At 44.3% G+C, this 12,601-nt stretch overlaps 3 protein-coding genes across 4 annotated transcripts; all 3 read left to right on the top strand.

Moving 5' to 3' along the window:
* Positions 1 to 19: 19 nt before the first annotated feature.
* LOC129601682 (neprilysin-11-like) lies at positions 20 to 3,520 on the top strand. The gene is made up of 10 exons (XM_055500543.1): positions 20 to 233; positions 577 to 723; positions 788 to 877; positions 1,021 to 1,424; positions 1,491 to 1,946; positions 2,047 to 2,226; positions 2,284 to 2,452; positions 2,575 to 2,885; positions 3,019 to 3,120; positions 3,191 to 3,520. The coding sequence occupies exons 1-10, from the start codon at positions 50 to 52 to the stop codon at positions 3,365 to 3,367; spliced, it is 2,220 nt and encodes a 739-aa protein (XP_055356518.1). The 5' UTR covers positions 20 to 49; the 3' UTR covers positions 3,368 to 3,520.
* Positions 3,521 to 4,284: 764 nt separating this feature from the next.
* LOC129601681 (endothelin-converting enzyme 1-like) lies at positions 4,285 to 8,339 on the top strand. Of its 2 annotated transcripts, none has more exons than XM_055500541.1 (10): positions 4,285 to 4,668; positions 5,014 to 5,160; positions 5,229 to 5,318; positions 5,430 to 5,833; positions 5,921 to 6,373; positions 6,474 to 6,653; positions 6,737 to 6,905; positions 7,028 to 7,368; positions 7,762 to 7,863; positions 7,930 to 8,339. In XM_055500541.1, exons 1-10 carry the CDS (start codon positions 4,503 to 4,505, stop codon positions 8,104 to 8,106), a joined length of 2,229 nt encoding a protein of 742 aa, XP_055356516.1. In that variant the 5' UTR covers positions 4,285 to 4,502; the 3' UTR covers positions 8,107 to 8,339. The 2 variants fall into 2 exon arrangements, with proteins under 2 accessions (XP_055356516.1, XP_055356517.1); XM_055500542.1 differs by having other exon boundaries at positions 4,536 to 4,668; positions 4,949 to 5,160.
* A 466-nt stretch (positions 8,340 to 8,805) lies between these two features.
* Positions 8,806 to 12,358, top strand: LOC129601683 (membrane metallo-endopeptidase-like 1). Its single transcript, XM_055500544.1, has 10 exons — positions 8,806 to 9,034; positions 9,276 to 9,422; positions 9,489 to 9,578; positions 9,681 to 10,084; positions 10,173 to 10,628; positions 10,761 to 10,940; positions 11,011 to 11,179; positions 11,325 to 11,635; positions 11,827 to 11,928; positions 11,991 to 12,358. Exons 1-10 carry the CDS (start codon positions 8,860 to 8,862, stop codon positions 12,165 to 12,167), a joined length of 2,211 nt encoding a protein of 736 aa, XP_055356519.1. The 5' UTR covers positions 8,806 to 8,859; the 3' UTR covers positions 12,168 to 12,358.
* The last annotated feature ends 243 nt before the right edge of the window (positions 12,359 to 12,601 follow it).

Genomic DNA, 12,601 nt, shown 5'->3' with positions numbered 1-12,601 from the left:
TTTCTGCCGCGGCCTGTGAGATTGGAGCAGCAAAAATACCGGCTGCAGCATGTTGCAATTTACCGTCAGTTTTTCAGTATCGGTCGGACTACTGGCACTACTATGGCCAGGCTGCATTGCGCGCCTCGCCTTTGTCTCAGATAAAGCAACGGCCAAAAGCCCCAGTTCGTCACAGCCATCGCCAGCCGATGCCAAGGCGGCAGTCTGCCAGACCCCAGCCTGCAAGGAGATAGGTTTGTTTTAACTTTCATTTTAAACTGCCGATTTTCGCAAAAAATTCCTACTGATTTCTCATCCACTCGCCGACAACCACAAGACGGATTCAATTAAGCGAGTTATTCATCCCAAAAATAAGCGCGTTTTCCGGTTCATAATCAGAGCTGAAAAAAACGTGGTAATGTTGCCACGTTTTCCTATTCACCCGCCAAAAGCAAAAAGTTTCGTTTGCGGCTAACCTAATCGTTTGATCGTTTGACTTAAGTGCTTTGCCGGAAGGGTAAAATGATTCTGTGGCTGTTAACAGCCCAGAAAATCCTAAATTAAATGCTGCATTAAAAGCTATTAATTTGGTTCTAGCCGAAAAAGTTCTCAGTCGGATTAATGCCAGTGTCAATCCATGCGACGATTTCTACCAGTTTAGCTGCGGCAAATGGATGAAAGCGCAGAAAGGCGAAGCGAGCGAGTTCTTGAAATTAAACGACAAAACCCGAGCCGTCCTCAAAAGTATGCTTCCTTCTTCTCTCCTAAATCTTGTCTTATCTGTTCATGATTTTCTCTCGCTTTGTAGAGCTTCTTAATGGAGATGTGAAATCCGCCGGTCCAGTGTTTGAAGCCGAAAAAAAGATGAAAGACCTGTACAAGCAGTGCATCAACACAGGTGAGGAAACTTCGTAATATTCGTGTTCTTCTGCTATCCTAATGAATAGTAATGGTGTCTATCAGCGCGGGCTTCTTGTTATGTTAATTGGCTATCGCGCCGAATAAAACGCTACAAATAATCTATAAATGACTTATTGACAGCTGAAATCGAAAAGCTGCGAGGCACTCCTATCGTCAACATCCTGAACGAGATCAGCGGCGGCTGGCCGATGATTACGCCAGACTGGGATGCATCCAAGTTCAACGTGTTCGACGTGCTGGTTAAAACCCACTTTTTTGGCAGTGATGCCTTCTTTTCGGTTAGCGTTAATGTGGATGTGGAACAGCCGACAATCAACCGGGTTCTGTTGGATACCATGACACCATTCGCCGACACTGACGTTCTGCTTGATGATGAGGAGGCAGAACCGTTCACCCGAACGTTTAAGAATGGTATCACAAAGGCCACGAAATTATTACAGCGCGACATTAAACAACCTCAGGATGTGGCGAAATTGTCGCACAATATCACGGATATCGTGCAGCTAGAACTGTTTCTGGGAAAGGTGAAACCATTTTCCGCTTTTTTGCCGCATAAAAAATTTGCAATTCGTATAATCGTTTGACTACAGCAACGGTTGACCGGGGAGGAGATGAACAACGACACTATCTATCTCAACAAATTCTCCCTGAAAACCTTCAAGAACCATCACAAATTTAAGTCCGCCATCTTGCGCAACATCACCGGGTATTTGCAAGCGTACTTCGCCGTGGCCAACCGGTCAGAAGTCATCACCGATGACACTATCGTCATTGTGCCGACCTTGCGCTACTGGAATAAACTGGATGACAAACTGGTCGCGCTCGAGAAGCTGGAAGCGGAGGGTCGCCGCCGCATGGCTAACTACGTTGGCTATAAACTCCTCTACACTGTACTGAAGTATCTGTCCAAGGAATATCAGAGCTTGGTCGGCTTTTCCTCCAGCAGTGTCCAGGACACATGCCTGGATGTCATTAAGAGCACCATGCCGCTGGTTTTGGGCACGCTGTACGCCCGGGATGTTGTACCCAAAGATCTGAAGCAGAATGTCAGTCCAAGCTAATTATTCACGACCTTTACTTATACTCTGCAAAATTATCCTACCGTGTTGAAGTGTCGTTCTCCACTGAAATGCAAAACTTGTGCAGGCAACGTTGATGGTCAACGACATTCATGCCGGTTTCAAAGAGCTTTTCGATGCCGCCAAATGGATTGACAAACCGACGTATGATGCAGCCGTAAAGAAGTTGGCGGCCGTCCAAGAGATCGCCGCCTACCCTGACATCATGCTGACCAATACGTCGGCTATTGATTCTTACTTCACCACGGTAGTTTGCTCCGTTTCCACAACGTACGCTTTGCTCACTGGAAATAATGCATTACAGATGACGATCCAGCCGACCTTCTTGAGCAGTATTCTGGAGATGCAGAAAAACAATATCATCCGCGACTTGCAGTCCATCACAAAGCCCAATCTTCGTTACGATCCGCTGAAGGACACTGAAGACATTACAAACATCAACGCATACTACTCAGCAGGGAAGAATCAGCTGAGTACGTGAACGCACAGAACTCCTGCGATAGTTTGACTTTATAAGTTTAATTTATATGTACTTTCGGTTTTTTAAATTTATTAATCCAGCTAACAAATTTAATTAAAATTCTGTTGCTGGCAGTCATTCTGGCGGGCATTCTGGACGTTCCCTTTTTCAAGGCGGAGGCGCCGCAGTACCTTAATTACGGCGCTATTGGCTACTACATCGGACACGAGGTGACGCACGGGTTCGATGATACTGGCGCCAACTATGACTCCGAGGGCGTTCGTCGTCTGCGGTGGAGCAACAAGACGCTGGCAGAGTATACAAAGCGCGCTAGAGGCATCCTCAAACAGTACAATCAGTACAGAATGCCCACGGGAAAGGTCAACGGGCAGTTGACACTGGGGGAGAATATTGCCGATAATGGTGGTCTCCGAGCAGCGCTTAAGGTTAGGTTAACCAGGAAGTCGGAATTAAGCGACACTTGTAACAATAAAGTTCCGTTTGTAGCATGCCATTTTAATTTCAACCTGAGTACTTAATTTTGACAGTCATGCAGTTTGTGATTTTCGTATTGCACAGGGATACACCCGCTACTTGGCGCGCCTCAATACCAAAGAAACTGTGCCGTCGGGTTTGGAGAATTATACTCCCCTGCAACTGTTTTTCCTTTCCGCCGCGCAGGTGTGTTGATGCAAACGACCGTCAGCGCACTAAAGCTAATTAATCGCTGCACATATTGTGTTTGCGTTAGATATGGTGTTTCAAGACCACTCCGGACAGGGAGCGAACTTATCTGCTTACCGATGAGCATGCGCCCAATAAATGGCGCGTCAACGGTCCCATGTCCAACATGCCGGAATTCGCACAAACCTGCAACTGCCCGCTGGGAAGCAAAATGAATCCCAAGACAAAGAATGGTGTGTGGTAACTTGGCAAAGCAGTTTTCCCTTCTTTAAATGGACCATGCCATTAGAACACCATGCAAATCGCTGCTGCAACAGTTTAAAACATGCAAAACAAAAAAAAACAATAGATAATGGAATCGAAAGTGAACGATTTTCTGAAATTGTTTGACGTATGCTGTTACTGGAATTATTGGAGTTGTTGAATTAAATTTACGTCCATTGTATAGAAGCCGGCTATGCTTCAATTTAACGTACTTCGTGTCAGAATTATTATCATTCACCGATATTTACAGGCTTTATGGAGTAACCTGTTGCAAAATATTCCATATACAGAGTATCTGTACGTATGGATTTTGGGTGTTAGCGCAGCGCAATGCTGTTCTGCTGGACATTTTCTATGCAGATTTTGAATTAAATTGACATAATTATATCATGTCGGGCAATTAAGTAATGCTCGGGGAGCAATGGCTGAGAACAGCAAAGAACAGCCGAGAATAGCAAAGGATAGCTAAAAATAGCCGGGAATAGCTGAGAATAGCAGGGAACGAAGTATTGCACCATTTTGTAGTTAACGGCTTTACAGCTTAGGACAAAATGGTCGCATACCCAACATCTCCACATTCAGTACGAATGCAGCGCAGTGCACTGTACGACTGAGTTCAAAATATCCGTTTCGTACAAGTGCACTGCACCGCTTGCGTACAGAATGCTGGGTATGGGGCTATGCGACCATTTAGTCCTACATTGTAGTTTTTTTCAATCTGTAACGTATTCTTTGCTATTCCAAAAGTTATCACGACATGTGCCTACTTCTGCCTCCGCACCGTGAGCAAAGCATAAGTAACAAGCAGACCAAGAATCCGCGAAACCGATAAGTTTGCATGGTTAGATTACGTAGCGCAGTATGCGCAATATTGCCCCAAGTCAAATGCACTAATTAAATTTATGCTGCATAGTGACTAATAGAAAATTTAAGCAATTAATGTAGGGACTGTCAGTACCTGCTTTGTTGGTGACACTTGCCCGAAGGAACTGGTGCTAGACATACTTCCTTCCTGCTAAAAAAAGGCAAAATTCTTCAGCATTTTCTTTGCATTGCTGTTACAATTTCCGAGACTGCTTTCAATCAATATTCGGCAGCAAACTACCAGCTGCAGCATGTTGCAGTTTTCTGTACCAGTCGGACTGCTGGCACTATTATGGCCAGGCTGGATTTTGCACACTGCATCTGGCTCAGACGACGCACAAGCCCAGAAAACAAATTCATCACAGTCGTCGCCAGCCGATAAAAAAGCCTGCCTGATTCCCGACTGCAAGGAAATAGGTTGGTTTCAATTTTCACTCAAAATATGCCGTGGTCTTAAAATTTTATTCTTATATTAACTCATTCGCGGATTCTAGTTGCATTACGGATGACTAAATTGCCCAATTTAACTTAGTTTTGCGTCTCTGGTTTTATAATCAGAGCTGAAGGGAATTCATATAAATTATTGTACAGTGGCCACGCTCATTTATTACCCTGCTAAAGCATAAGTGCAGATTTGCGGCTATCCCGCAAAGTTTAATTAGAGCTTTGAAGCTTAATCTGAACGTTTTGCGCATAGGGTAAAGCGATTTTCAGCGGCCACACAAAACCTACTTGGGATTGTTACTGTTATTCGTTTTTAAGCCGCAAAGTTTCTCAGCCGAATCGATACGACTGTCAATCCCTGCGACGATTTCTACCAGTATAGCTGCGGGAAATGGATCAAAGCAAAGAATGACCAAGTGGGCGAGTTCCGAACAGTAGACGAGAGAAACAAAGGCGTGGTCAAAAGTAGGCGGTCATCTTTCCTCCTCTTAGGAGCAAAGGTTACGAGTTCAGAAATTCTTCTCGTTTTGAAGAGCTTCTTAAGGGAGATGTCAAACCTGCCGGACCAGCGTTTGAAGCCGAAAAGAAGATGAAAAATCTATACAAGCAGTGCATCAGCACAGGTGAAGTTGTTCTGTAGTATTATCCCGTTATGCTCATCTACCGTAAAGAATATCAAGAAAACATTTCTGACTAGCAGCAAAACATCTGAGAAATAAATGGCTTTTTATTAGATGAGATCGAAAAACTACGAGGTACTCCAATTATAAAGATCCTGAGCGAATTCAACGGCGGCTGGCCGATGATTACTCCAAACTGGGATGCATCCAAGTTTAACGTCTTTGGCGTGCTGGTTAAAAACCACTTTTTTGGCAACGATCCTTTCTTTTCGGTCAGCGTTGGCGTGGATGCGGAACAGCCAACAATCAACCGCGTTGTGTTGGATTCCATGACACCATTTGCCGACACCGACATTCTCCTTGACCCTGTTATGGCAGAAAAGTACACTATGGATTATTTGGCAAGCATTAACAATGCCGCCAAGTTATTATTGCGCGACAATAAGCAGCCGGAAAACACCGAAGTGCTGTCGCCCAAGATCATAGATATTGCGCGGCTCGAGGTGTTTTTGGGGAAGGTGAAATATATATGCATTAAATCGTTTATAAAGCTTTCTGTTTTGCATAAAAGATTTAAGTTTTGATGATATAAAACTTGAACACAGGAAAGGCTGACCGCGGTGGAGTTGAAAAATGACTCCATTACCTTGAACAAATTCACCCTGAAGACCTTCAAGAACCACCATAAATTTAAGTCGACAATCTTGCGCAACATAACCGGATATCTGCAAGCCTACTTTGCCGTGGCCAACCAAACAACTGCCATTACAGATGACACTGTTGTCATTGTACCGACACTGCGCTACTGGGACAAACTGGATCAAAAGCTGGCCGAGTTAGAGAAACAGGGAGTGGAGGGCCGGCGCCGCATGGCTAATTACATCGGTTTCAAACTCATCTACAGTGTACTCAAGTATCTGTCCAAAGAATATCGAGATATTGTCGAAAATCCGTCTAGCATCGAAGACAAATGTATGAGCATCATTAAAAGCACCATGCCGCTGGCGCTGGGCACGCTCTATGTTCGCGATGTTGTACCGAAGGATCTGAAGAAAAAGGTCCGTCATGCCAGATATTCTTTGCGTTTCCCTTCATCGGCACAATTTAGTGCCGTGTGGCATTATCAACCTAAACTGATTAATTAAATCATACTTGCAGGCAACGTTAATGGTCAACGATATTCATGTCGGATTTAAAGAACTTTTAGACGAAGCGAAGTGGATGGACAAAACCACATACGAAGGAGCTATAAAGAAACTGGCGGCAATTGAAGAGATTGTCGCGTACCCGGATATCATGCTTACAAATACGTCAGCTATTGATTCGTATTTTGCCACGGTACAGTATGTATCTGATGCTGCTTCGGAAACCGCGACATTTGAGCCAAATTCAGAATAACAGTTGCTGAAAATTGTGTTTAGATGACGATCCAGCCGACCTTCTTGCGCAGTATCCTGCAGACGCAAAGAAACAATCTCATCCGCGACCTTCAGTCCATCACACAGCCCCATCTTCGTTATGATCCGCTGAAGGACACCGACGATATCACTATCCCTGGCGCGTTCTACTCAACAGATAAAAATCAGCTGAGTACGTTGTTTCGCAATAAATCAAATTCGCCTTTGTTTTATAAATTTAGATGCCTTTAACTTCCAAGTGCACTTTTGATTTTATAATACCTTTATGCTCAATTGCTACGTCGGTGTTGGCAGTTCTCCTGGCAGGCATTCTGGACATTCCCTTCTTCAAGGCGGAGGCGCCGCAGTACCTGAATTACGGCGGCATCGGCTACATTATCGCGCACGAAATAACGCACGGATTCGATACCACCGGCGCCAATTACGACCCCAACGGCGCCCACCGTTTGTGGTGGACCAACACGACGTTCGACGAGTACAAGCGTCGTGCCAAGAGCATCGCACAGCAATACAACAAGTATAGAATGCCCACGGGAAAGGTCAACGGAGAGCTGACACTGACAGAAAATATTGCAGATAATGGCGGTCTCAGGGCCGCTATTGCAGATAATGGCGGTCTCAGGGCCGCGCTTAAGGTATGCGTACAGGTATGCGTACCGCGCTTAAGGTATGCGTACATCAATATGGAAGTTATATTTGTAAAGACTGATGCATTTAGAATTTCGGAGAGATTATGCGCTGTATAATACAGCGGTTGTTAACCACAATATTGCACAAGGGGTAGATCGATCCCCACTGGAAAAATTGCTGATATTGCATTGGTGAAATTGGAAAAGTCTGCCATAACTCTGTTTAAGGCGTCAAAAGCAGCTCCTGACGAAGGCTTATAGCAGGCTTATTGCAGTATCTCACTGCGCTTGATGCAAATTAGAAACTACAGCGCACTTATTTTGTTTCATATTAAGTACGTCCGTGATGTCGTCTCCATGCTGGTTGTATTTCCGTATTAGTTTTACGTATTCGTACAGGGATACAGCCGCTATTTGGCACGTCCCGATACCAAAGAACTCCTGCCGCCGGGATTGGAGGACTACACTCCCATGCAACTGTTTTTCCTTTCTTCCGCGCAGGTGCGTTGACGCAAAAGAGCGTGGGCTAAATTTATTAATAATTATATCTTCATACTTTTGCATTAGGTATGGTGCTTGAAAATCGATCCAGACAAGGAACGACTTTATCTGCTGATTGATTACCATTCACCCAATAAGTGGCGCGTCAATGGTCCCATGTCCAACTTGCCGGAATTTGCGCAGAGCTTCAACTGCTCGCTGGGAAGCAAAATGAATCCCAAGATTAAGAATCGTGTGTGGTAATTCGGCTGGATTTTCTCTGAATGCTGAAAGTTGTGCTACATTATTATCGTTACTGTAAGCATTAAATTGACAAAACGAACTGAAAGAAAATTTGTCTTTTTCAACCCCGAGAATTTCTTGAGTGATGCTTCATGCGTATTGTTAAGGGAATTAGTGATATTCATGATTTGTTATTGGTTTTACTTCTTTGGTTTAAGTAGTTTAATGTGAGCCCAAAATAATACGACACGATGCGTTTTTGTCGGACTGTGGTCACCCGGAATTTGACTTCTGTAACACATCTTATACATTTTCGGATAAAATAATATCAGTTGTAAAACGGCAAACGAGATTCTTCCGAGGGATTAACTGCTATCGTTTTCCATGACGAACAGCTACTACCTATTTAACCCACCATTTTCGTTTCTCATAAAGCATTACCAAGAGCAAACCTTAAACAAGCGGTTGCAAAACGAAGCAGTCACAAATGATAAATGCCTGGTTTGAGTAGGTTAGCGTGCACACTGCACAATACTGCCTCAAGTTACAGTAAATGCACTGAGTATATGAAACATGTTAGCAAAATTTAATGCACGTCGCTTTCAGTACCTGGCCTATTGATAACTACCACAGTACTCGCCTGAAGGAAACGGCGCTAGACGTACTTCCTTCTTACTAAAGCAAGAAAAACCTCTTCAGCAATCGGCTTGCATTGTTTCACGTTATTCCGCCACGACTTATGCGAGATTCAGACAGCAAAATACCGGCTGCATCATGTTGCAGTATGTAGTGCGCTTTTCTGTATCCTTCGGACTTCTTTCACTGCTCTGGCCAGGCTGCATTTCGCGCTACTCAGACGACCCACAGACCAATAAAACAATTCTGTCACAGTCGTCGCTAGCCGATAAAGAAACGACAGCCTGTCAGATTCCGGACTGCAAGGAAATAGGTTGGTTCCGATTTTCAAAACCTTCTATTGATTTTGTAATTCGCCTGCAACAGCCTGCAGCACGGATTAACAGGCTAAACGGAAGTTGTACTGTATAGTAGTAGGCTTTTTTCATTTTTGTTTCACGACAGAACTAAGAAAAACAGGGTAATGGGGAAACGCTTCCTTGTTCTGGGGGGTTTTATGGCACTTATCAGACACACCAGGCTATGTTACATTCTTAACTACTATTTTCTGATAGCCGCAAAGTTTCTCACCCGGATCGACACCGGTGTCAATCCTTGCGACGATTTCTACCAGTTCAGCTGCGGGAAATGGATCAAAGCCCAAAAACAAGCAACGAGCGAGGTCCTAAAACTGAACAACAAAACCCGAGCCATCCTAAAAAGTAGGTGGCATTACTTTCGTTCCTAGATCAAATGTTGCCGGTTCAGACCTTATTTTTGTTTTGCAGAACTGTTGAAGGGAGACGTAACACCCGCGGGTCCAACATTTGAAGCTGAGAAAAAGATGAAAGATCTGTACAAGCAGTGCCTCAACACAGGTGAAGATACTGTATATCGCATTATCAGCTTTTCGTTCATCCATTGAACATTGGTAACGGAGGTGTGATGCTAAACAAATCGAATTAATGGCTTATAAACAGGTGAGATCGAAAAGCTACGAGGTACTCCGATAATCAAAATCCTGAACGAATTTAACGGCGGCTGGCCGATGATATCACCCGACTGGGATGCATCCAAGTTCGACGTGTTCGATGTGCTGGTTAAGAACCACTTCTTTGGCAACGATCCCTTTTTCATGGTTAGCATTCTATCTGATGTGGAGCAGCCGACAATCAACCGGGTTATGTTGGATGCCATGAAACCATTCGCTAACGCTGATGTTCTGCTGGACCAAGACGAGGCCGAATATTTCACCGAACAGTATGTCGATGGCATCACCAATGCCACCAAATTGTTAACACGCGACAATAAAGGGTCGCACAACGTGACACTGCTATCGCCCAACATCACGGACATTGTGCAGCTTGAGTTATTTTTGGCGAAGGTGAAACGTTTTTGGATTAAGCCGTTTTCAAACTTTTCGTTATTTTTTGAAACAAAAACTACATTTATCGTAATAATATTGATCACAGGAAACGTTGACCGCCGTGGAGAAGGAAAATGACACCATCTACTTGAATAAGTTCACCCTGAAGACGTTCAAGAAGCACTATGAATTTAATTCCGGCATCTTGCGCAACATCACCGGGTATCTGCAAGCGTACTTCGCCGTGGCCAACCGGTCAGAAGTTATCACAGATGACACTATCATCATTGTGCCGACCTTGCGGTACTGGAATAAACTAGACGATAAACTGGCCGAGCTGGAGAATCAGGGAGCGGAGGGTCGCCGCCGCATGGCCAACTACATCAGCTTCAAACTCATCTACAGTGTATTGCAGTATCTGTCTAGTGAATATCGAGATATTGTTGATAATTCTCGCATAAATATCGAGAGTAAATGCTTGGATGTCATTAAGAACACCATGCCACTAGCGCTGGGCGCATTATATGTTCGAGATATTCTACCTAAAGATCTGAAAGAAAAGGTCAGTTGCTGATAAGTTGCCACAATGTCTTACCCTTCGTTTCATCGGTACGATTTGCCGGTCGTGTTGTAAGGTCACTCTAAATTTGAAACCGTAAAAATGCAAAACATGTCACATGTTTGATACTTACAGGCAACGATGATGGTCAACGACATTCATGCCGGTTTTAAAGAGCTCCTTGATGAAGCGACGTGGATGGACAAAGCAACGTACGATGGAGCCATAAAGAAACTGACGGCCATTCAGGAGATCGTAGCGTATCCGGATATCATGCTGTCAAATACGTCGGCTGTCGATGCGCATTTCACCACTGTATCTAGCTGCTCTGTGCTTTGCGGTAACGGCTCCAATATGATTAACGGTTGCTGACAATTATTTTTAGATGACGATCCAAACAACCTTCTTGCGCAGCATCCTGCAGACGCAGAAAAACAATCTCGTCCGCGACCTGCAGTCCATCACACAGCAACATATTCGCTATGATCCGCTGGCGAGCACCGACGATATCACTGAAATTAACGCGTACTACTCAAAAACGCAGAACCAGCTGAGTACGTGGGAGCGCTGAACACGGAGTTTGCAATAATTTTACAAATTTGGTTCACTTTGAAATCAATTCATGGTGTCGATTTTATAAGATTATTCACATTTTACAAATTTGTTTAATACATTTAATTTAAATCTCGGTACTTTCAGCCATCTTGGCGGGCATTCTGGACATTCCCTTCTTCAAGGCAGAAGCACCGCACTACCTAAATTACGGCGGCATTGGCTTTTTGGTCGGACACGAATTGACGCATGGGTTTGATAACACCGGGGCCAGTTTCGATCCCGAGGGAGCGCGCCGTCTGTGGTGGACTAAGAAGACGGGGGAAGAATACGAGCGCCGCGCCAAAAACATCGTTCAACAGTATGACAAGTACACAATGCCCACGGGAAAGGTCAACGGGGAACAGACATTAGATGAAAATATTGCCGATAACGGTGGACTCCGAGCAGCGCTTAAAGTAAGGCAGTCAATTCAGATTACAATATTCAAGAGAGATTCTGCAGCCACTGAATTTAAACAATTAGAACACAGTGTTATGGCATATACACAACGTACATATTGCGTAGCTTATTTTCCGATAATGTGAGCCTGTGAGGGTATTTTGATTGCCACACAATTTATATTTTACTATTGGGTCTTGTCGTACAGGGATACACCCGTTACTTGGCACGGCCCGATACGAAGCAGCCCGTGCCGTCGGGTTTGGAGAACTACACACCTATGCAACTATTTTTCATTTCTGTTGCGCAGGTATGTTAATGGAAGCGCGTCAGTGCAGTTAGTTATCGTTGCATGAAGAACTTGTGCAATAGGTGTTTTGCTCCAAGACCTCTCCCAACAGTGAGCGACTCCAACTGCTGACCTCTATCCACGCGCCTAATAAGTGGCGCATTAACGGTGCCATGGCCAATGTGCCGGAATTTTCGCAAAGCTTTAATTGTTCGCTGGGAAGTAAAATGAATCCCGAAATAAAAAATCGTGTATGGTAATGTGGTTTTCTTTTAACCGTGTTGACGCACCCAATATTCCGTTAGTGTCGCTGCTACGGTATAACGGCCCTCAAACTGGAAGACAAACGGCAGTAAAAAATCAGTGGTAAATGATTGGTAAAAAATTCTCCATCGTTGTTTTATGTTGTTAGAGAAATGTTCAATTTCTTATAAAGTTGTTATGCCGTGTTATTCGAACAGTTTTCGTCGTAATTATTAGTAAAGTTTTACATTTCGTCGGTACATGCGTGAATTCTAACTTACTCGCCTAGTGGGCATCGTTCACTGGACAGTGGTGGTAGCGCTCGGTGTAGCACGAACAGTCCGTTCCCGCCAGCAATAATGTAAATACTGACCGATAAATACGCACGGCGCGACAGCGGCGTCGTGTTCAGTATTCTTGGGTGTGCTCAGAGCTTTAACTGGGTTCCTGG

The sequence above is a fragment of the Paramacrobiotus metropolitanus genome, unplaced genomic scaffold (genome assembly GCF_019649055.1).
Source record: "Paramacrobiotus metropolitanus isolate TYO unplaced genomic scaffold, Prichtersi_v1.0 Parri_scaffold0000264, whole genome shotgun sequence".
Lineage (NCBI taxonomy): Eukaryota > Metazoa > Tardigrada > Eutardigrada > Parachela > Macrobiotidae > Paramacrobiotus > Paramacrobiotus metropolitanus.
The sequence above is the reverse complement of the archived record's forward strand: the minus strand, read 5'-3'. Positions and strand labels throughout refer to the sequence as shown.